Genomic DNA, 23,457 nt, shown 5'->3' on the forward strand with positions numbered 1-23,457 from the left:
GGTTCTTCCATGGTTCTCAGCTCTGCTTTTGGGTATCTTTGTGTTGCCCTCTGAGTCATCCTTCCACCTTTTCTTTTGAAATGAAAGCTAGCATAGATTTGCAATGGAAAAGCTCTTTTGGCCTTCTTGACAGTGGAATTCTGAGGGTTCAAAGACCTCGCCTCATTTTATTCCGTCTCTCAGCTTCTCAACTCAAACTACACTTATTTCTGAATATATAACTCCTTTAAGAATTTTGTGGGTCTTCTGTGGTTCTTCTTGGGTTTACTTGATTGGGCAGAAGTCACACCCACAAATCTTTTCAAGATAAACTTTTCTCAATCTTGGGCCCCTGTTGAGAGAATTGAGGGACAGCAACTCTTAAGCTTCCTAGAGGCATGTTTGAGATGATCTGTGAGATACATCTTTGATTTCTTTAAAGAGATCTTACGAGACTGAATAGTACTCTGAGGTACCACCTTTGTTCTTTTTTTTTTTTTAATATATGAAATTTATTGTCAAATTGGTTTGGTACCACCTTTGTTCTTTCTGAGGTCTTAACAAATGGATTTGCACTCCTATACCTTGACTTCTTTGATAGTCCTTTCAATTTAATTTCTTCCTTCGAATTTTACTATAAGCCACAAGAAGAAATTAGGTGACACATTCAATGCTATTTGGATCTCCTTTGCTGGATTACCCATAGTATTGGACACATTTTCTATTTTCCACATAGCTGCAGACAACACTACTTTGTACCACTAAACTTTGTACGACTACATAACAAAAATACCCTTCCCTCCAGTTTCCAATAAGAGTTTCCTCCCTATCTATCTATCTATCTATCTATCTATCTATTTATAAGTAGGCTCCACACTGAGCATGGAGCCCAACACAGGGCTCAAACTCACAACTCTTGAGTTCAAGACCCGAGCTGAGATCAAGAGATGCACCCTTAACTGACTGAGCCACCTAAGTGGCCCAGATTTTCCTCACTTTCTGCAGGCCTACACCGTCAGTGTCCTCAAAGTCCAAATTTGACAGGCAATGTGTTCGGAAACACTATTCATCCATTCAGTCACCTGAGTTTTGACACATTTCAAAGTAATTAACAAAATCAGTACACTCCTCCCAGACACTTCAGCATGCATATCATTAACTGAAGTTCAGTATTGAAAGATCTTCTTTTTTTCCTTTCAAGGTAAAGTTAACATACAGTAAAATGCAAATGTCAAAGGTATCATTCACAGAGTTTTGACAAATTCATACAATTTTGTAACAAAACCCCCTACAGATTATCATCACCTCAAAATCCTCCCACACCACCTCCATATCACTATTCCACAGTCCATGCCCCAGGACCAACCACTGTTCTGATGTCATGTAAGAGAAATCATATAGCATATGCTCTTTTGGTCAAAGCTTCTTTTATTTGGTACAGTGTTTTTTAGATTCATCCATGCTGATGCATGGTGTTTCATTTTTCTTATTGCTGAGTACATTAGTCTGCTAGGGCTGCCATAGCAAAATACCACAGACTGGGTGACTTAAACAACAGAAATTTATTTCTCACAGCTCTGAAGCCTGGAAACCCAAGATCAAAGTGTCAACAGGTTTGGATTCTCCTGAGGCCCCTCTCCTTGGCTTGCAGATGATCACCTTCTCACTGTGTCCTCACATGCTCTTTCCTCTGTGAGTGTCTCTTCCTCCTCATATAAAGACACCAGTCCTACTGGATTAGGATCCTACTCTTAGGACCTCCTTTAACTTTATTACCTCTTTAAAGTGAATGTCTCCAAATACAGTCACATTGGGTATTAGGGCTTCAAAATTTGAATGGGAGGGAGGTGGGTAAAATTTATTTCATAACATTTTATAATGTTAAATTATATGAATACCCCACAGTTTATTTTTCCTTTTTTTTTTTTTAATGTTTATTGATTTTTGAGAGAGAGAGAACACAAGGAGGGGAGGGGCAGAAGGACAGAGAGAGACACAGAATCTAAAGCAGGCTCTGAGCTGTCAGCACAGAGCCAGACACAGGGCTCAAACCCACAAACTGTGAGATCATGACCTGAGCTGAAGTCAGATGCTTAACCGACTGAGCCCCCTAGGCACCTCTATTTTTCTATTGATGGATACCTGGGGCTACTTCCTATTTGGGACTATTATGAATAAATCTGCCACAAACATTCATATACAAGTCTTTTTCTGAATGTATGTTTTTATTTCTCTTAAGTAAATACATAGGAGTAGAATTGCTGAAATCATGTTTAGTTTTCTAAAAACCGACCGACTTTTTTTCCAAAACCAATGTATCATTTTTGTATTCCCACCATCCTATATATTTGGAATTATCACTCTTTTAATTCTGGACATTTTGATGGGTGTGTAACAAATAACTTTGACCAAACCCAAAAGAAACTAAAACAGCAGTTCTAAATTTGGTTTTAATTTTTACAGTGAACGTGCTTGTTTTTGTTGTAAAATGGTAATTTTTTTTTTTTTTACCAAAGTGATAAGCAAACACTATTAAAAGTCTTTCATAAAAAAGCAGGATCACCTTGCCTACTCTTATCCTAGGTCTTTCTTCGGAGGCAACTACCCTCAGCTTTTAGCTGTTTTCCTTATTTGCTAACATATAGTTTATACTGCTGGTTTTTTCATTTATCAGCTCCTGACATGATCTTTTAATTTCCTGAGGTAGCATATGAGGACACATCTCTGCCATCTACCCCATACTCCCTCTCTAATTGTTAATTCCCCTGCTAACACAATATCAAATTGTGGTTAAAACCATTGTCATTATCTCACAGTTATGACCATGGAACTACCGTTTCAGTGCGGAGGGGGAAAAGACTATAATCATTCCTCCTTTTTTATATATACAACTCTTTGTTTTCATGGCATTAATATTTACCTCATTTCTTCATTTGCCCAGCTTATTGTGTTCCTACAGTTAATTGTTTCCATATATTCCAGTATGTTTTCCACATGTCCATGAATATTTTCCATATGCTCAAATAGATCACTCATTGTTCTTTCCTGCAGACCTCTATACTCCTATTCCACTCTGAATAGGTTATTCTCTTGGTCTGGTGAGCAACTGAGATTTGTCTTTACTGCCCCTTCAACACTGTCCTGGATTAATTTCTTTATTTGCTGAATCCCATATCTTTCTCTTTTTTGATTTAGCCCTTTATCTAGCTAGAATACAGCTTTTAGTATCTATGGGTAGGAAGTCCATTTTTTGAGACCTTAAATACCTGAAAATACCTTTATTTTACTCGTAACTTGTCTGATAGTTTGGCTGGGTATAAAAGTCTAATTTGCAGATAAATTTTCCTCCTAATTTTGAAGGCATTCTTCCATTAAGCCCTAGCATCCGTTATTGCTGTTGCAGAATCTGACACAATTCTTTTTCTAGATTCTTTGTATTTTGTATGTTATTGTTTCTCTTTTTAGAAAATTTTAGTCTTTTGTTTGTCCATAATGATCTGAAATTTCACATTGATGCTCCTTAGTGTGGGTATGTTTCATATACATAATATATATATGTAATGGGTTTTCAATTTAGTTTCATGTTCTAGAAAGTTTCCTTCAGTTCTGGAAAGTTCTTCCTGCATTATTTCTTTGAGCACTCCTTCTTCACTGTTTTATGTGGTCCCTTTTTCTGTAATACCTTTTACTGGGATGTTGAATCTCTTGGACTGATTCTCCATCTAATTTTCTTACCATTTTTCATCTTTCTGGAAGATTTCCTTTATCTTCAAGCCTTCCTCCTGCATTTTTATTCCGTATTTCTTATTTGTTTTCTTTTTTGTTTCATGGCAGCAAATTCTTCCCTTAGGTGTCTGAGAATATTAATTATAATTATTTTGAACTTTTTATCTTTTTGTTGTTTATTTTCTCTTAATGTGGACACTTAACTGTGTATTCATATTGAAAAGAGATACACTAAAAAATTGACAGAATATTTTTGTGCATAAGTGAGGCCTGTTGATTAGTGGACTTCAGAGTAAGTTAACAGGATAGCAAGCTGTATTTACTATGCTCTCCCCCAAATGTCACTCTCTTTTGGCATTTCTCATAGGCCATTTTATTTTTCCAGAGAAAAGTTCAGTAGTCTCTTGCATACAATATGTAAGTCTGGCTCAAGACATTCCAAAAATGGGACAGGAAAAGGAAGTGAGTCTCAACTTCTGTCCTATCTTCCCAGTGCCAGATTTCTTTGTCCTCTTCTTCTCTCCAGAGAATAAACCTTCAGTCTGCTGCCAGAAAGAGCAAGATGAGAGGAAGCAGTAATCGGATAGTTGCTTGGCTGTCTGGGCAGGAGATATAGCCCAGTGGGAGGCAGGAATGAGACTAATCATTCTAAATATAAACTTTAAACCAATGTCCTTCTTTTAAACCCTCACTCTCTATACTACCTTGTGCTTCCAACTACTGAACTTTCTCAGAGTCCAATAAGCCAAACAACCTCCCCTGTTGTTAGCTTTCACCTCTGCAAAAACCTAAGGGCTAGCTCTGTCTTTCTGCTAATCACTTCTATCCACTTTCAACGATTTTCCATTTTCCAAAATGTTGTTGAAATCTCTGTACTACTGTTGTGCTCTCCCAATTTCATGGTCTTCATAAATTTATACACTTTTCAGTTTCCTTACTTCTGGTTTAGTGGCATTTTTGAGGTTGATTTGTCATGTTTAACCAGAAGTGTCATTCTTACAGGATATAATTTTTGACACTTGAAGGAACTGAAAATATGCCTCACATGCTTCACTTAAAGATTAATTTTTTCATATGTATTTCTAAATATTTAAACTATATATTTAAGCTACATTTTTAAAAAATCACTAGATTTCATATGAAGAAATGGCATTACTTATCAACTGTCAAAGACATAGACTGTTGAAACTGGTTTCCAGAAATGGTTAGTTAGTTTGGCCTGAGTCTTGTGTATCTTTTTACCTAGTCCCTCTGAGGGTAAACATCAGTATTTCTAAGGCAGCTGGTTAAATTTAGGATTTTTTAATACAATGGGCTTGTACTTCTTCATAAAGCCACCTCATCTCTGTGGAAATTGACCATCAATTTGGCTTCTTCATTAGTGCCCAACATCAACTACATAAGATGACTGCTCCCAGAAAACAAGTAATATAGTGCATTTCCTTTAGGATGATCTAAGAATTTGAACCTAACATTTAAACCTGACACAGTATGTTAACTAAAGCAGTTCATCAGTCATGTTTCTTTTTTCCTGTGCATAATTCAGAATTAAGTTTTTATTTTTTCTTCCAGAATTGGACAGTCCATATCCTTATAACCGAGCTTATTTCCAGACTTAATTTATGTCATGCTAGAGTTAATTAGCTTTGTAAACCTAGCATAAATACAACCCATCACATTGAACATGCTCTTAGTGCTATCATTTGCTAGATAACAAAATGAAACAGGTTTCTACATCTGCTTCCCAAAAGCCTTGATACTGGTGACAAGATACTACAGTAAGCCTTGAGGGATCTGCTAATCATATCCAGGCCTTTGCCTTAGGAGCATGAGCTGAATGTTGGCTAGTCTGTAATTGGACTCTTATGACCATCTGGCAGCTTCTGTGACATATTAGTGGCCTTGGCCCAGTTTCTAATTGGCATGTACCAGCATCAAACTGGCATGTATCTGTATCCACAAGACAGCTTAACTTTCTAAATAAGAGAGGTCATAATATCTTTCTTTTCTTCAGCTATGATGCAATTGCTTTTGGCAGGTCTTTTTGTTTTAACTAAGAAGAAGCTAAAATTTCAAGAAGCTAAAATTCCCTTCTTACTTTATTCCTGAACCTTTTGAGTCTACTTTTCTACTAACTGCAACAGTCTAGAAACTGCTTGCTTGTCCAGGCCCAACGTCTTGAAGAAATTATATATATATATATATATATATATATATATATATATATACACACACATACACACACACACACACACACACACACATACATGCATATATACATATATACATCTGGATTCAGGCCATAGGCATTCTTAATCTGCAGGCTGTCTGCAAACTTTAATAGAAAGCTTCATCTGTAATCATTTTAAACAGAGCCAGTGGAGACAAGATTGTTTGAGTTAGTAGCTTACCAGCTTAAACTGAGTACTTTCTAGTTAGAATGGAAACTTAATCCAGGAAAAACTCAGAATAAGTTTTCACTTATATTTTATATCTTACTTGGCAACTTGTTTGAAAATGTTGCATAAAAGAACCAGCACAGGAAACATTTTATATTCCTGCTTATGATTAATAAATATGGAATCTGAGGCATTCTATTTTATAAATCAAAGTCTTGATCCAAATCTCCTGCTTTTCTACATTAAACACACACACACACAGACACACACACACACACACACACACACACACACACACACAAAACCTCAGGGTAAAAATAGCACTAAACTGTGTAGGGTACTCAGGGGTCAAGGCAACAGGCAAAATTGATTACTCAGAATGCCATTGTGCTGAGACTTTTGTCAGACCATCAGCAGAAACATTCATTTTGTAGTCACTATAGATAAGGCATTTGGTGCAGCTGTTTTTATAAAAGTATAAGTAAATGTGTCCTATTTCAGTTTTTCAATGCTTATTGAAAGAGGAAAGGAATGGGTAACAAAATAATAAACCAATGACTTGGAAATACAGGCTCACACTTTGCTAGTTCATGGAAAATGCCAGTCACACTAGTCAAAGACTTTCTTACCACATCTTAATTTTAATCACATCTGTTTCTGCCAGTGTTTTACAAACCTGGCCACTGTCTTCAATCTTTAATACCCTGAACCACCACTTCAAGCATACATATACACTCACTCACACATTTTGACCTTTGTTCAAAGCTTTTTCCAATCTCAAGTCCTCTGCACTTTCTGATTTTCTCAAATTCTCTCAGTCCAGTATCACCAAGATACTCTGAAGAATACACTCATGGCCTAGGTACTTTGGGGCACCTCCCATTAGTTGACACCTCATGCTGCTAAGATGACAATTTCTTCATCTGTATCTCTTTACAGCCTAAAGAATGTTTCTTAGTACAACCAAAGGAAGCAAAAGAAGATGCCACCAAGACAAGGAAGAGAAGAAAGGTATTATTAATATTTTCTTACAATATCTTACAACCCCAGGTGATTTACCTCACATTTCTATATAGTGTACTTTGATGAGGCAATTATTGTAATTCCCACTTTAGCGATTGTAAGATTTAGTGAGGTTTGGTGACTTTCCTAAGGTGGTTAGTATTAAGTCTTTCTGTGGAGGTTAAAATAAATTCTTCAGATTCCTGTTTCAATCTTGTGGAGGCACCATACATCTTTGTTCCCCACCTTTGTTTTCATTGTTTTTAGAAGACAGACATGGATTTCTAAATCTAGAAGGATCCCAAAGCTGTCCTGCTCGCTGGCTCTGCCCGAGAAAAGAAATTTAGAAATTTACCAACTTCCTTTTCATATCTATTTCAGTTTTTTAAAACCTTACATCCTGAAATACTAATAAAAAGAAAATAATAACTAGATGAAGGTAGTATAAGGCATTTCTGACTCTTAATTTGGAAGCATAAAGCAAAAAGCTGTCCTTTCATTTTAATGCTTGCCTCTGAGTACATGGAAGACTGTACTGCTCCTGTACAGACTTTCTCATGGCTCAGCCTTGGAGAAAGCATGGTTAGCTTTGACCTTCCACCACAGTTGTGAAAACAGCAGTGTAATTCTCTCCCTGCCAAGAAGGTCTCCTGCAGAATTCAGGAGAGGAAATATGACGGGGATTAGAGGAAAGAAGATGGATTCAAACCAATTCCTTAACAGCAAGCTTTTAGAAAACTGAGGGGGGGTGTGCATATGTTTTCTTTGCTCACAAATGACCAAACAGAAAGGTGGGTGATGCCAAATTGGCTGAGATTTGGCAAGTCCTTAAAGAAGTGACTTTAACTTCTCTTTGATAGCTTATACACTAATGGCCTTCAGGAGTGTTAAGTTCTTGGTGGCTCAAGGTCAAAACTGTAGCTAGATAGTTTAGCTTTGGCTGAAGTCATGCTAAAATGTGCCTACTGGTGACATATTTTTAAAAGTTAACTCATTTGACAGAACTGACCATTCTTGGCAGTGGTATAGAGATGAGGATGTTGTGGAAAGAGGAGAAAGGGCTGGAGTAGGGGTGGGGAATGGCTCTTTGTGGATCTTTGGTGAAATATTAGAAGGAAATGAGAAGGGAAGTTTATGATGAAAATTAACTGAACAACTGTGTGTTCCTAGTACATTGCAGGCACTCAGTAAATGCTACACAAATGAGTCCAAATCAAAATAGATGCTGTAAAGTCTTTCCTGCTCTGCTTTTCGTGGGGCCACTTCAAGATTCTCTCCCAAGACTTGAGGATTCCGAGTCTAAAGTCCCCCTTTGCAGTGGGCTCCAATGCTCAGATTACCCCTGTAGGTTTTACTTTAATCCCAGAAATCCAAATGGAGACTCGGGGCCTTAAAAATCAGGTTAGCAAAAAATTCTCAAAACTCTTCTCTCCCAGGAATAAAAATCACCTAAAGATTAAAGAGAAATTTCCTGGGGCGCCTGGGTGGCGCAGTCGGTTAAGCGTCCGACTTCAGCCAGGTCACGATCTTGCGGTCCGTGAGTTCGAGCCCCGCGTCGGGCTCTGGGCTGATGGCTCAGAGCCTGGAGCCTGTTTCCGATTCCGTGTCTCCCTCTCTCTCTGCCCCTCCCCCATTCATGCTCTGTCTCTCTCTGTCCCAAAAATAAACATTGAAAAAAAAATCAAAAAAAAATTTATAAAGAGAAATTTCCACAGCAACAAGATTTCTTGACTTGTGATAGAAAATAATAGAGCCCTATTATGGAGACTCCCACAGAAATTTCAGTTCTCCTGGAAGCCATAGACCAAGAACTACAAGGAGCCTTTTAGATCGCCCATTCATTTTGAAAGCAGTAGTTACATACAAAAAGTATTAAGTTTTTTCAAGCGTATTTATTAGAACTCACATTCATACTCAGCTTTCACCAAAATTTATGTGCAGTTTAAATACCAGAGGAATCAACCTATTCTAAGCTAATGCCATTTTAAAATCTCTCTTCCTGGGGTTTTTTTTCTTTCTTCCTTCTCATGTCTTAGAAGAAGATTACTGATGTTCTTGCAAAATCAGAGCCAAAACCAGGGACTCCTGAAGACCTACAGAAGCTGATGAAGGACTATTACAGCAGCAATCGCTCAGTGATTGAGTTAGAGGAACTAAACCTACCAGGTACAGCCAGACTTGTTTGGTTTTTTTCCCTTCTTTTTTTTTTTTTTCCTGTACTGTTCTGAGGTTAGTCATGTAGCAAGACTCAGTGTTATTGATATCAATTTTCCTGATGAGGAGGAGCATAAAGGTTCATGGCTACATCTCAGCCATTGAATTTGATGTATTTTCCACATGCTAATACTCCTTTCCTCAACCTAATAGTTTTAACTGTTGAATGGTTCCTTTATTAAGATGCTAAATGGCATTTGTTCAATCTAATAGAAAGATTTGTAATTGCATTTTTTTCAAAAGGCTACTGTTGAGTGTGCATTTTTTTAGCATTCTTCAAGGAGTAAGAATCCCTACTGGGTATAGAAGTTAAATTAAAATAAAGATAAAGCACATATTTAAAAGTACAGATATGAAACATTAATTTACTCATCTTTTATAGACAAGAACTTTAGCTTCAGTAAGCTTTTAGTTTTGTTGTTGTTGTTCTTATCACAGATTTCTAGTTACAGTTTTGTGTTTATGGTAGTGTTTTGGGTTCCAGGCCAGACTTTCAAGCAAACTATCTAAAGATAGGGATAAAATTCTGCATTTTTAGCAAAGCTGACCCCTCACCCAAGTTGATTCTCTACTGTTGTTTGAGATCTACTGCCTTAGAATATTTATAATTAAATTAAAGATATTGCAGAATTCTTGAAACAACTAATTTTAATTAATTTAGAAATTTCTGATACATCCTGGAACTCTTTTGGGTGGAGATTAAAGAAAAGAGATGTTATAAAAATCACACAAGGTTTGGGTGCCACTGTTTCAGATGAGCTTATTTTTAGATTACTAGGGACATCTAATTACTGCTATTGGAAAAGGTCAAGGGTAGCTTGATTTCCCTTTTCCATTACAACTTTATGCTTTCTAGAGACTTAAGAAGCTGAAAAACTTCCTGTGCCCTGAATTTTTATAATTCCTTTGTGATGTGCTTTTGAAAACAAAATGCACATTGAATTTAGAGACAGGAGTGCCCCCTGTCTCTTTTCCAAAAGGAATATGCTTTAGGGAATTTAAGGAGTGCATTTCCACATGAGGGAGATCTGGAGTTTTAGACCCACAAAACCCCAACGGCTCCAACAGCAGTTAGAAACCACTTCTCTCTGGGTATAGTTCTTTTGAGGAGAGCTACGTCCTGACTGCTGTTTCGCAGGTACCAAGTGTTATAACAAAGCCTCCTTTCCAAGCTTAACTAAGTTTGCCTCAATGGTCTTTTTCCTTATAGTTCTTTGTTAGAGTATACCTTCAACTTCAGAAGAATTTGTGAGATAGTGGGGTCACTGCTACTCTGTATACTTATGGAACATCATAAATCTTAGTTTTCTAGTATTGTAGAGAATCAGAGGTCAGAAGAAACCTTTAAGAGTCATTTGAGTTGCATAGTGAGTTTACATTATATTATTGCTATATTACAGTTCAGTTGTGTAGTTAAGCAAGAATGTGTGGCCATGGCTCGGTTTAGGAAGGAAGGAAAATGTTAAAATTACTTTTATAGATAAAAAGAGCAGGTTTTTATTTTCAGTTAAGAAATTAGGCCATTCTGAGACACAGTGAATAAGGCATTGTAAGAACGTTCAGGGGAAAAGATCCCAGTAGTTACACTTATGCGACCAAGGACAGAGAGGAAGTCCACGATAGGTAAAAGGAGGGACACACTGTGGGTTAGTTGGAACAGGCTCCAGTCAGGGGCATAAATATAAGTGGATATAGATCATAAAGGATTGTTCCTATTTGTTTGCCGAGTGTCTAAGGGTTTTGATTTGAGGTTATTTGTGTCTGTAGGGCAGGAACATGTCTTTTCAATTAATATTGTTCACTGTACATTGCAAATGTCATACACATGGGCACTTAATTAGTTTCGAGGCAGGAATCTCTTGGAGTTAATTCAGCTGACTTCCTGAGGGCTGCAGTGTGGTTTAGATCAGTGCTAAATGCCTGTAGGCTAGCAGCAACTGAATCACCCAAGAACTTAAAAAGCAAATCCCCAAGCCCACTCCCAAGGAATTCTGACTTACTAACAAAAGGAGTCCGTCCCAGGAATCTATATCTTTTATAAAGCTCTTAAGGTGAGTCTGATCATATCCAGGCTTGGGAAATTACAGTTTTAAAGACCATGAAAGGCTATACGGTGGTATAGGAAGCAATATCTTTGAAGTTAATTACATAATATGAGTTATATATGCTGGGTCACAATGTAAATGTCATTTAATTAAGTAATAGTTTACTCCTTGGCACTCTTCAGTGTTTACCGAAAACCTTTTTCCTGTAGAAAGAATTAAAATGATAAACATGATTTTCCTTTTTTATTTATACATCTCAGGTACAGAGTTAATAATACTACATAATTGCTAGACCATGATAGTCCTTGGTTGAGCAAGACCCCTATATTTTATTTAAGTGTTATATTGTCTTTTACTGTGGTGCTGTGTTGTATTTTGATGCATTATTCCCACTCTTCCCCAATCCACACTCCTTTTTACATTCCCCATAGCATTCAGTCTAATGTGTTAATACATGTTTTTAAATGTGTATATATGCTTGTAAAATGTCATATCATTGTATGTGTGTTCATTTTACAATTTATCTAAATGATGTGCTGAACTTCTCATTTTGTTTTTTTTCTCACTGAGACCTTTTTTGAGATATGCCTATCTGGCTTTATGTACATCAAGTTCATTGCTTCTAAATGCTACATAGTATTCCAGTGATTTTATCTACCACATATTGGTCATCCATTTTCTTAGATACAGACACCTGGGTTGCCTTGTGCTCCCCACTATCACAAATGCTATCACAATGCTAGGAGAAATATACTTGTGTATGTCCCTTTATAGACCGCATAAGAATTTCTTTCCATCATTTACTCAGGAATGTGATCATGGAGTCATAGGGTGTATACAACTTAATTTTGGTACTTTCCAGAATAGCTATTACCAGTTTATACCTCCACCTACATTTCACAAGAGTTTTATCACCCTACATCCTTGACAATACTTGGTATTATCCGTCTAAGAATTCCCATTCTAATGTGTGTGTAAAGTATTTCATCATTGCACTAATAGGCACTTCTATGATGACTAGTGAGTTTGCGCATCTCTACATAGATGTGTTAGCTATTTCCCCTTTACCTTTGTGTATTGCTTATTCCATAGACTTGAAAAATAAACATACTTCATTAGTCTGTTTCACTACTCTAAGAAATTATGGCTTAAAGGTTAAAGTTTAAAGGTTAAAGTTTACTTGTTCTTGTTGCTGCTGTTGTTTTAAATACTGGACAACACTTTAAAATATATAATGAGCCCCCATTCACTAATGTTGTACATCCTTATTCATTTAATCTGTTTTGATCATGTGTGTGTTGGCAAAATCCTCTACAAAGCATGTCTGCCATATTCTAGACTCCTGTTTCCTCAAGGCCAATGATTTGACTCATAGTCTTTCATCATACCTAAAAGAAAGTAAGTAAACTATGATTTTCTTTTAAGTTATTCACCAAGTTTTTATTACTTCATTAAATACTTCATTACTTCTCTTTTTGAGAGAAAGAGAGAGAGAGGGAGAGGGCATGACTGGGAGGCAGAGAGAGAGAGAGAAAGAGAGAGAGAGAGAGAGAGAATCCTATGAGGGGCAGAGAGAGAAAGAGAAGCAGGGCCCGCCTGAAGTGGGGCTCATGTTTTATCTGAAGTGGGGCTTGAGCTCACCCAATGTGGGACTCGAACTCATTAGCCATGAGATCATGATCTGAGCCAAAGTCAGATGCTTAATGACTGAACCACCTAGGTGCTCAAGATCCATCTCTTTAAAAACTTCTAAAACTACCTTTAAAAGCAAAACTTTCTACCTAAAATGGATTTGAAATAGAGGTTTCTCTTAAGGTCCATCTTGGTACTAATTTCTGTTTATTTATGTTTATTTTTGTTTTTCTCTGGCTTTGAGAATTTGGGTTTTGGTCTCATTTTTGGTTTATAATAAATTAATATTAGTATTGGTCTAGGAATCCAGAGAATACTTGGTATTCTAGTACTTGGTATTCTAGTACCAGGCCCCTGCTGTTTGACCTGGGACAAGTCACTGTGTATTCCTCTGGGACTTGATTTTGTTATCTGAAAGATAAGGAAGTTGGACATGTGATGTCTATTCTAGCTGTGAAATTGTGAAATTCTGTTCACATGCTCAGAACTCAGATCATGGCTATTGCACAATCTAATTTCATCTTTTCAACATGTATTGTGGATAGCCAGTAATAAGCTAGATTATTCATATTAGGTAGTCATCTATTTGTGGCTGACAATGAAATAGTTTAGATATAAAGATTTAACATTTCGCTAATCATATTTAGCTAACTTGGCATATTGTGTGCTTTGTGTTATAAGTTAATGATTTTTCATTTTAATCTAATATCTAGAATAACCAGATAACAGAATCTACATGGTACTCATTATATTTTACTTTAATTAAATACTAACAAAGAATAATTGGAGAATACGCAACTTTGGGGGCCCTATTCTGTTGTATTTAGAGTAATATTTTTCTAATGGTCTTTTTTCAGTCTGCCCTAAGTGGGTAAAACTTCGGAAAAATCATAATGAGAAGAAATCGGTCCTGATGCTGATCATCTGCAGCTCTGCCCTCCGGGCCCTGGAGCTTATTAGGTTGGATGCTTCACCCATTCATTTCATAAATGTTTTTTTGAATAACTGATACGTGTCAAGCTGATATGCTCTGTATGCTAGAGACGTAACAATGAACAAATAAATATACATCATAATGTCAGGTAGTGTCAAGTTATATAAGACAAAATAAAGCATAGCGAAGGGATAGAAGGGAGTGGGGGGCTACTTTTAAAAGTGTTGTCACAGGAGGCTTTTCCAAGGAGAGTGACATTTGAGCAGAGACATGAACAAAGTGAAGGAGAAAGCCAAGCAGATGTCTGGAAGAAGAGCATTCCAGACAGAGTGAACAGGAACTACAAAAGGCGCTGGGACGCAATGTTACTGAAAGATTTTGAGCAGGGGAGTCACATGATCTGAATAATCATTCTAAAGGATCACTTTGGCTGCTTTGTGGAGAACACTCATTGTAGAGGGCAAGAGTCAAAGCAAGGAAATAATACGAGCAATAACCAGTTGGAAGAAATAATGGAAAAAAAGATCTAATTTAAAATAATAACAAGAGGGGCGCCTGGGTGGCTCAGTTGGTTAAGCGTCTGACTTCAGTTCAGGTCATCATCTCACGATTCACAAGTTCAAGCTGTGTGGGGCTCTGTGTTGACAGCTCAGAGACCGGAGCCTGCTTCGGGTTCTGTGTCTCCCTCTCTCTTTCCTCCTCCCCTGCTCATATTCTGTCTGTCTCTCTCTCTCTGTCTCAAAAATATGTAAACATCAAAAAAATTTTTTTAATAAAATAAAAAAATAATAACAAGAATGGAACACCAGAGAATAAGCTTACCAAAATCTATATCAAGAAAATATTACACAAGCCACTCAGAAGATCTGGAACAGACAAAAGGGTATACTATATTGTTGAATAGGAAGAGTTGATGTTATAAAGATGTCTGTGTTACATAGACTAATCTACAGATTTCACAGATTCCCAGTGAAACTGCAATAGAATTGGTTTTTTAACTAGATAAGCTAAAGTTCAAAGTTTAAAGATAAGCTATAGTTCTAAGTTCATAAGAGAAAATACAGAATAAAAAAGATCTGGGGAAATTCTGATAAAGAATATTAGTGAGAGGATACTATGCCTATAGTATCTATCAGATTACCAATGGATATATATTACAGAGTCTCACTAATCAAAACAGTATGGAACTGGCATATGTGTGATAAATCAGACCAGTGGAACATAATTGGAAGTTTAGAAACAGGCCCATATGCATTTGAAAATGTAGCGTGTGGCAAAGGTGACAAATCAGTAAGGAAAGATGGATTATTTAATAAATGGTGTTGGAACAACTACATGGCCATCTGGAAAAGTAACTTTGGATCCATATCTCGCCTCACATACCAAGATAAATTCCAAATGGACTGAAAATTTATATATAAAAATTATGTTTTAAAGATAATTTGTCAGTGCTTTACTAAATGCTTTCACATACCTTTTCATTTACTGCATTCTCGTAGAAAAAACAAAAAGGCTTCCTTCCACTGGATCGGTGGTAACATTGAGCTTTCGGAAAAGAGCCATCAGAGTTAAAAGGGGTTTACTGGAACTAGCCCTCTTCCAGGGCCAGGCTCTGTACCAGACTTTGACAGGAGATAAAACAAAGGAAAATCCAAGTCCTGGAGAAAAATAAAGTGAGGTGCAAATGTAGACGCTCAGTAGCTATTTAGCATCTATTTTTCTAAATGAACTAATCTGATTATGAATTTAGAAAAGTAGTTTTTAAGTTGTTCCAATTCTCCTTTCCCCACAAGACACACACATTAACTTGCATCACACACCCTCTCAATAAAACAAGTGTTTCTTGTGACATATCTGCTCTAAACACAATTGATCTTCAAGACTCCACCTGCTTCTGGGGCAGTACTTGCTGGTTCTGAAATCATATTAGTTCATACTGACTTTTCAGTGTTCTAAAAACTACCACCACAGAATTCATTTCAGATTCAGACATTGATGGCAAAAGAGGTTGGCCTGGAGATGACCTCCTAAAAACAAACCGTCAAATTGATTTGAGCTTTTACTGCACATAAATACTTTTCTGAAGGGCATAAAAGCACTATGTTGTCACACTTCATTTGCCAATCCTGTGTTCTTCTGTGTCGTTCGTAATACTATGATATACTTCAAGGTTAGGTGATTTGCAAAAAGTGATTTCTGAGCTAACACAACAAGCCCTATTCATAAAGACTAATGGTGAGTAATTCTAGCTTTTCTAAGAATATCTGTTCTCTTGAGGACCATGAATTAACATTAAATATGTCCCCTAAACTGTCTTCCTAGTTAACCTTGCCATGGAGAAAGCTTATGTGTGAGTAAAAATCAAGCACAACAGAATGTGTATAGCATAATTCACTATCTTGCAAACTCATTTATTCCTACTGGTCAATAATATTTTTCAAAACATAATCATGATATATAAAGGAAAATAATATTGCTGAGCAGTATTCCCTTGTTAGGTCTATTACCAAACATCAATTAAAAGATCGTTCTTTTGTACTTTTATACCCGTTGATACCAGAAGCATTTCCACATGTAAAATTTTGCCGAAAGTTTCTCTCTGCAAAGTAGAAGGTGGGGGGGCTGCTCTGATTGAAAGATAAGCCTTCTCCTCCCTGCCAGCTCATTCCCAGCAATCTGCCACAGCAGCCACATACAGCCTTTTGTTAGATGCCCTTGGGCTCCACAGAGCACAGTCTGAGATCACTGTTCTATGATATTTGTTGCAACTAAATTTTGAATGAGAACTATACTGCAGAGTTTAAAGATAAATTCTCTGCCAGGGACCTGAAATATAAACATTCTGTATTAACAAGTGAAGGGCAGATCCATATTTTTCAATTATCAAGGAAACCTAAGTAAAGCTAACCTTGTGTATGAGAGTTAGAAGCAACCCAGATACATCCTGAATAAAAAACTTTCTCACTTTCCTTCCAGAGTGGGGCTGACTTGAAAATCTCGGAATTTTTTTGTGTACACACACACACAGACACACATGCATGTCCTCATAGTTAAACACAGAAATGCCATATTCTTTTGAATAAAGCAAAACATAATACTTTAGTAGTCAAAGTGGCCTGCAATGGGTAAGTTTTCTTAGGCAATAATGTGGTTTTTTTTTCATTAGGTCAATGACAGCATTCAGAGGAGACAGCAAAGTTATGAAATTATTTGCAAAACACATAAAGGTAAGCAAGGGCCTGTGGTTCCTGATAGGTGATGTAAGTTATCCTTAAAGGCCACTCCCAGCTTTTTCTTATCTCCTTAGCTGATATTTTCTTTGTTCTTATATAACATATTTAACAACTATTCTGGTGTTCTTTGCATTCCCTGCTTCTGCATGCCCACCTGCCCCCACAACAGTCACAACTCCTCTGTGCGCCAAGATTTTTCTACAGAAGCTGAGATCTGACCCCTGCATTCTCTGAAGATTCCCCGGTTTTATAGGGCAATGCTTTTCTATCTTGACTTTAACTTTCATTGCCCTGAATGTTGAGCCTAAACAAGGGTAGCCCATTTGCTTTTTTGCTTCCTTAACTTTTGGATAAAGTGCTCTAAATTGGCCTATGATTTGCACTTTCTAAAGACTCTTCTTTCCTCTCTTCTGTCTTGCAATAAATAGGTCCAGGAGCAGGTAAAGTTGCTGGAGAAGCGTGTTGTGCACCTGGGTGTAGGAACTCCAGGAAGAATTAAAGAACTCATTAAACAAGGTATGAAAAGAGGCGCTGATATGCCTACTTAGTACTGGGAGTTTGCCTTACCCCCCATGTGAGTTTAGGAAACCACATTTGTGATATAATGAAACCAGACTTCTGTGTTGATTGGGGAGTTGGAAACTTAGCCTTGTGTCGGTAGAGCTAGCAGGCAGGTGTGAAGCAGTAGGGAATGGTAAGGATTGTGGCAAACTTCAGTACATGTGCCCACCTACACACATTCAGATTCCACTTGCTTTAAGCAGGTTAGTGGATCCACAATTCATTTCCACCAGTTTGCAACCTCTAGAATTTGTAGAGCTAGGTGAGTTGATTATTTCTCTCTTAATTAATTGAATCTTGGTTCCCCAAGACTTCCATTTCAGTTGAGGGCTTATATATAAAACATGTTGAAACTAAAATGAGGTTTCTATGGATGAAATACGGGTATTCTAGAGTGTTTCTCCCAAATTCATTTCTCTTTTAATATTTTACCCAGAAAGTATTCCAGACAACATCCACCGCTGGGTTTTTATAATTTGTTGGCTCTCTCAAAGTCAGTAGCCTAAAACTTGTTAATCTGCTGATGATCTTATTACCTGTTTTACCTGCCAGACTGATTAAAGATTTCTTTTCAATACTCACTTCCAAATTACTTATTTAATATACTAATAGAACTCTGTTACAATTGGAACTATTCCTAGATTTTTTAATATATCTAAAAGTAATATGTTCATCAATGTAATAACTAATATAGAGATGGTCATTTGCCAAGAAGCAAACAAAAGCTTAAAATACTAGTGTTTCTTTCCAGATGAAAATCATCCAGGGTTAAATGAACCCACTATGTACAAAGGTCTGTGCAATTACAAAGAAGTGACAGACTTGGCAACCCCAGACAAGGAAGGGAAGCACAGTTTTTGAGTTCCTACTTGCACTGGTGCTATGCCACACACTCCTATGTATCTCAGTAAATATTCATGGCACCCTTGCACGCTAGCTTTTTTTTTTTTTCATAGAAGAGAAAACTCTGAAGCTCTGAAGGATTAAGTGGCTGTCCCACAGTCTCTTAGTCTAGGTGTTCCTAGCTCTAGAGGCTTTCCCCCTCAAAGAGCTCCTGATCCTTGAAAAGATAAATATACATAGAATGAGATTGACAAAATGAGGCACTAAATGCCAAGGGCCAAATGAGCACCTCCAAGTCCTATAAGAGTGGAAATAGATTATTATGGAGGCTGAATCTGTATGGAAGGCTTTACAGAGAAAAGGGTCTTTAACTGATCTTTGAAGTATAAGGAGGATTAAAATAGGATCTTTGACGTATGGAAATGTGAGAAAAACAGGAATAGGAGAATCACTGAATCAGAAGAGGGCAGGCAGATACACATGACTGAGATACAGTGTTAAGCTCTCATGGATTCAGACCTTCAGAGTCAAATCCCAGATCCAGCAACTGACCAGCTCTGTGACCTTGGCAAGTTACTTAACCTCTCTAAGTCTTTTTCTGTATTCAGATGAGGGATAGGGATAGTATCTTCCTCCTGGGATTGATATGATAACAAAGTGCCAATAAAGAATTTCACACCCTAAGGACTCAATAAATGCTAGTTATTATTTTCATTAAAGAGAATAACTTTCTTGGTTGGAAACTTTGTGGGCTTTAGTAGCTGGTGATTGAACTCGAAAGGAAGTCAGATTGTGGAGGGAGGACTTTGAACACTAGGTTGAAGAGTTTGGATTTTTGTCTTGTGGACATAGGAGGGCATTGTAGTGAAGGAACAGATGAGAGGCACTCATAGCCTACCTGTGAGACAGTTGGGAGAGATTGGTTGGGCAGCAGGAGGGTCCAGGGATGGACCCTGCCTCTCGCACAGCTCTTAGCCAAAGATTCACCTCACTCCCCCACCTCAAATCCAGATGGTTGTCTGTATGTCACCAGGAACCCCATGCAATAGGGCCACTCTTCTCCATATTTAAAAGAGAGAGAGAGAGAGAAGGAGAAAGAGAAAACGAAACTCTACATACAGATTGTTGAGATTTGATTTCTGGAGAGTAGTGAGGACCCAGTGTGAAAGCTTATTTCATTTAAGGGGTGAAAAAATCATTTAAGGATCTATTGATTTTTTATAATACTAATGAAAATAACTTTTACTTCTGATTCTGATTGGATGCATGATTTAATATTCATTAACCACAGGTGTTAGGCTACATACAAAGCATTTAAAGAGACCAATCCCAGCCCTCTAGAAACTGGAAATGTAACAAAGCAATGGCACATAACTCGTTTTATGTAGCTGTTTATGACTTAAGATGTTTATATGTAGAATATATTAAGGAAAGTTTCCAGACTTTGAAAGATATCCCATGGCATGGAATCTGTACAATTATAGACAGAAGTATATCGTTTTAATCTAATAATGAAGCAGATTTTCTGACTATAAGAGCCTTTCAAAAATGCAAAAAAGCACAGAAGAGAAAATATATCACTTTAGAGAAAATCACTTGTTAGATAATACTGAATATATTTCCTTTAGTCTTTTTTCTATGCATTTATATACTTATTTTTGTAAGTGGAGATCATGCTATATATCATAATTTTATAACTTGCCTTTTCCACTTAGCATATCTTATGAGGACTTTCCTCATTATGAAATAGTCTTAATTTTTAATTTTTTTAATGTTTTTATTTGTTTTTGAGATAGAAACACAGAGAGTAGGAGAGGGGCAGAGAGAGAGAGGGAGACACAGAATCTGAAGCAGGCTCCAGGCTCTGAGCTGTCAGCACAGAGCCCGACACAGGGCTCAAACTCACGAGCTGTGAGATCATGACCTGAGCTGAAGTTGGACGCTCAACAAACTGAGCCCCCCAGGTGCCCCTTTAATTTTTCATTTTTAATGGCTGTATAATATGTACATAATATTCTACTTGTTTTTACAGTTTTATCGAGATATGATTAACCTATAACATTGTATTAGTCCAGTGTGTACAATGGAATGACTTTATACTTATATAGCGAAATGATTACTACAATAAATTTAGTTAACATCAATCACCTCAAATAATTATAAATTTTTTTCTTGTGATGAGAACTCTTAAGATCTACTGTCTTAGCACCTTTCAAATATACAGTACAGTATTAACTACAGTCACTGTGCTGTACGTTACATCCCCAGACCTTATTTACTTTACAACTGGAAGTTTTTACCTTTTGACCATCTTCATCCATTTTCCCCACCCTCTCCCTTTGGCATCCACCAATGTGTTCTGTATGAGTTAGGTTTTTTAGATTTGACATATAAGTGAGATCATACAGTATTTGTCTTCCTCTGTCTGACTTATTTCACTTAACATAATACCCCCAAGGTCCATTCCTGTTGTCATAAATGACAGGATTTCCTTCCTTTTTATGGATGAATAATATTCCCCTGTGTGTGTGTGTGTGTGTGTGTGTGTGTGTGTGTGTGTGAATTTTCTTTATTCATTCGTTGATGAATACTACGGGTTGTTTCCATGTCTTGGCTATTGTAAATAACGCTGCAATAAACATAGTGGTTCAGATACCTTTTTGAGATAGTGAGTTCGTCTCTTTTGGATATATACCCAAAAGTAGAATTGCTGGATCATATGGTAGTTTTATTTTCAATTTCTTGAGTGTCCTTCCATACTGTTTTCCATAGTGACTGTATCAATTTACATTCCCACCAACAGTGCACAATAGGTCCCTTTTCTCCACATCCTCACCAGACTTATTATGTCTTGTGGGGGTTTTTGATAATATGATTGATGATTAGTGATGTTGAGCACTTTTTCATGTACCTATTGGCCATTTGAATGTCTTTATCGGAAAAGTATCTATTCATTTCCTCTGTCCACTTTTAAATCAGATTAATTGGTGTTTTTTGCTGCTGATTTGCATAAGTTCTTTATATATTTTGGATATTAACCCCAAGTTATATTGTTTTTTAGTAATTAGATAGGATACCTGGATTATTTCTAAATTTTTGCTATTATAAATAATACTGCAGTGATCCTCTTTGCAAGTAACTATATTTATTTCTTTTTAAAAAAAAAAGATTTTGTTTTTAAGTAATCTCTATACCTAATGTGGGGCTCATACTTAAAACCCCAAGATCAAGAGTCACATACTCTACCAACAGAGCTATGCTGGTGCCCCATTAACTATATTTAAGTTTCTGATGTTTTTTTAGTGGTATGTCATAGAAAGAAAATTATTTTATCAAATAGTAAGCATTTTAAGCTTCTATTATATAATGCTCTAGTGCCTTCCTGAGAGACTGTTTGCTCTCCCACCAACAGTAAGTTATTTTTAAGGGTAGACTACCAACCCATTGTCCTTCTCAATTTATCATTTTTAATTTTGCAGAGGGAAATTTAAATAGGAGTCATTATAATTATAAGAAGAATGAAAAAGTCTTTTGGACAGAAGGGGAAATACTGAAATAATCACAGAGAAGAGTTGAGGGGAAGCACTGCAGAGGAAGGCTTCAGTTATGTTTCCACATGTCACATGAAACAGCTTGGGGTAGTGGGAAAAACTAACTGTGACCAACTCTGAGACCTCTGAGGAACAGGCAATAGCTGAAGTCCCATCCAGCCCCACATTCCATAATTGTCTCTAGATAGATAGGAAGACAGAAATGGAGTCCTTAAGTGGTTTGCTAGTCTTCTCAAAGGGTAGCACACTTTGAATAGAACCCATTCATATTTACTTCCTTTTCTGCCTAAAATTAAACCTCAAACACCAGCCTCATCCTTCTGTCCATTCACCTTCTCAGAGTCATTCAGACTCCATTGGATTCAATTCCTCTGAAAGGCCACACCTAGATTGCAGGATCCATCTTATCAAATTCTTGTCAGGAATGAGACTTCACCCTCTGGGGCTTCATGAAACAGAGTCTTGGGATTGATTCTCTGCCAGGATTTGAGCAGTTGACGAGCTTAGCAGCTTCTCTGCTTCCCTCAGAATCAGTGATAAGATTATAAGGAAAGAAATCTCTGAGTTCTGCATTTGTTTTCCATCAGGCAAGGGCTGCACTTAGTGTGTAGAGATTAGTTGCTGGGGGAGAGGACAGCAAATGAGGCAAAAAGCAACCTGGATAAGGCAAAAGTCATTTGGATAAGCGTCTATCATAAGGTTTTGCTGTAGCAACTCTCTCTCTGTGTCTCTTTCAGGTGGCCTTAATTTGAACCCCTTAAAATTTCTGGTTTTTGACTGGAACTGGAGAGATCAGAAGTTGAGGAGGATGATGGACATTCCCGAGGTACCGTGTAACCAGCCTGTAATCTTTTTTTCTTCAGCTTGAGCTTAAGTTCAAACACAGTAATAAAGTCATTGACATCGGGAGCCAAATATTCTGGCCATTGAAATTCTTTCTGTCTTTTAACTCTGAAGTAACTGCAGTTATAAAGTCCATCTCACCCCTTAGACCTAACTGTATCCTTTCCATATCTTTTGTAGGAATCAGCTTTGTTTCTTCATTAAATGACCAATGGCTTCTGCCCCACTGGGGACCACATCTGTACTGTACCTTTGAGAAACAGGAAGCTCTGGAGGACTTGGCATATTTTTGTGTGCCTTGCTTTAGAGACATAGTCATCTTTGTCTTTCATCTTTACAGATGCGCTAGGGAGCGGGGGCACAAACTTGCCTCATGGCCTGCATCTCCCATACCCAAAACCTCACTCACTTAATATAGAGGGCTATTTTGGTTTGGGGTAGGGAAATTATTTTGCTGTCTCAGTGAATTAAAACTGGTTGAATGCCTTTGTGGCC

The 23,457-nt window shown here is 37.2% G+C and overlaps 1 protein-coding gene across 5 annotated transcripts in view; it reads left to right on the forward strand.

Moving 5' to 3' along the window:
- Positions 1-23,457, forward strand: part of CMSS1 (cms1 ribosomal small subunit homolog) — a 384,890-nt gene that overhangs the window by 360,257 nt on the left and 1,176 nt on the right. For 3 of the 5 annotated variants that reach the window (XM_043593954.1, XM_043593957.1, XM_043593958.1), the window contains exons 3-9: positions 7,044-7,115; positions 9,143-9,272; positions 12,704-12,763; positions 13,855-13,957; positions 17,098-17,158; positions 17,593-17,680; positions 22,857-22,945. In XM_043593954.1, the coding sequence (XP_043449889.1) occupies positions 7,044-7,115; positions 9,143-9,272; positions 12,704-12,763; positions 13,855-13,957; positions 17,098-17,158; positions 17,593-17,680; positions 22,857-22,945 (603 nt within the window). The remainder of the gene's footprint in view (positions 1-7,043; positions 7,116-9,142; positions 9,273-12,703; positions 12,764-13,854; positions 13,958-17,097; positions 17,159-17,592; positions 17,681-22,856; positions 22,946-23,457) is intronic. The other 2 variants (XM_043593955.1, XM_043593956.1) reach the window with 2 other exon arrangements.

The sequence above is a fragment of the Prionailurus bengalensis genome, chromosome C2, assembly GCF_016509475.1.
Source record: "Prionailurus bengalensis isolate Pbe53 chromosome C2, Fcat_Pben_1.1_paternal_pri, whole genome shotgun sequence".
NCBI classification, from domain to species: domain Eukaryota; kingdom Metazoa; phylum Chordata; class Mammalia; order Carnivora; family Felidae; genus Prionailurus; species Prionailurus bengalensis.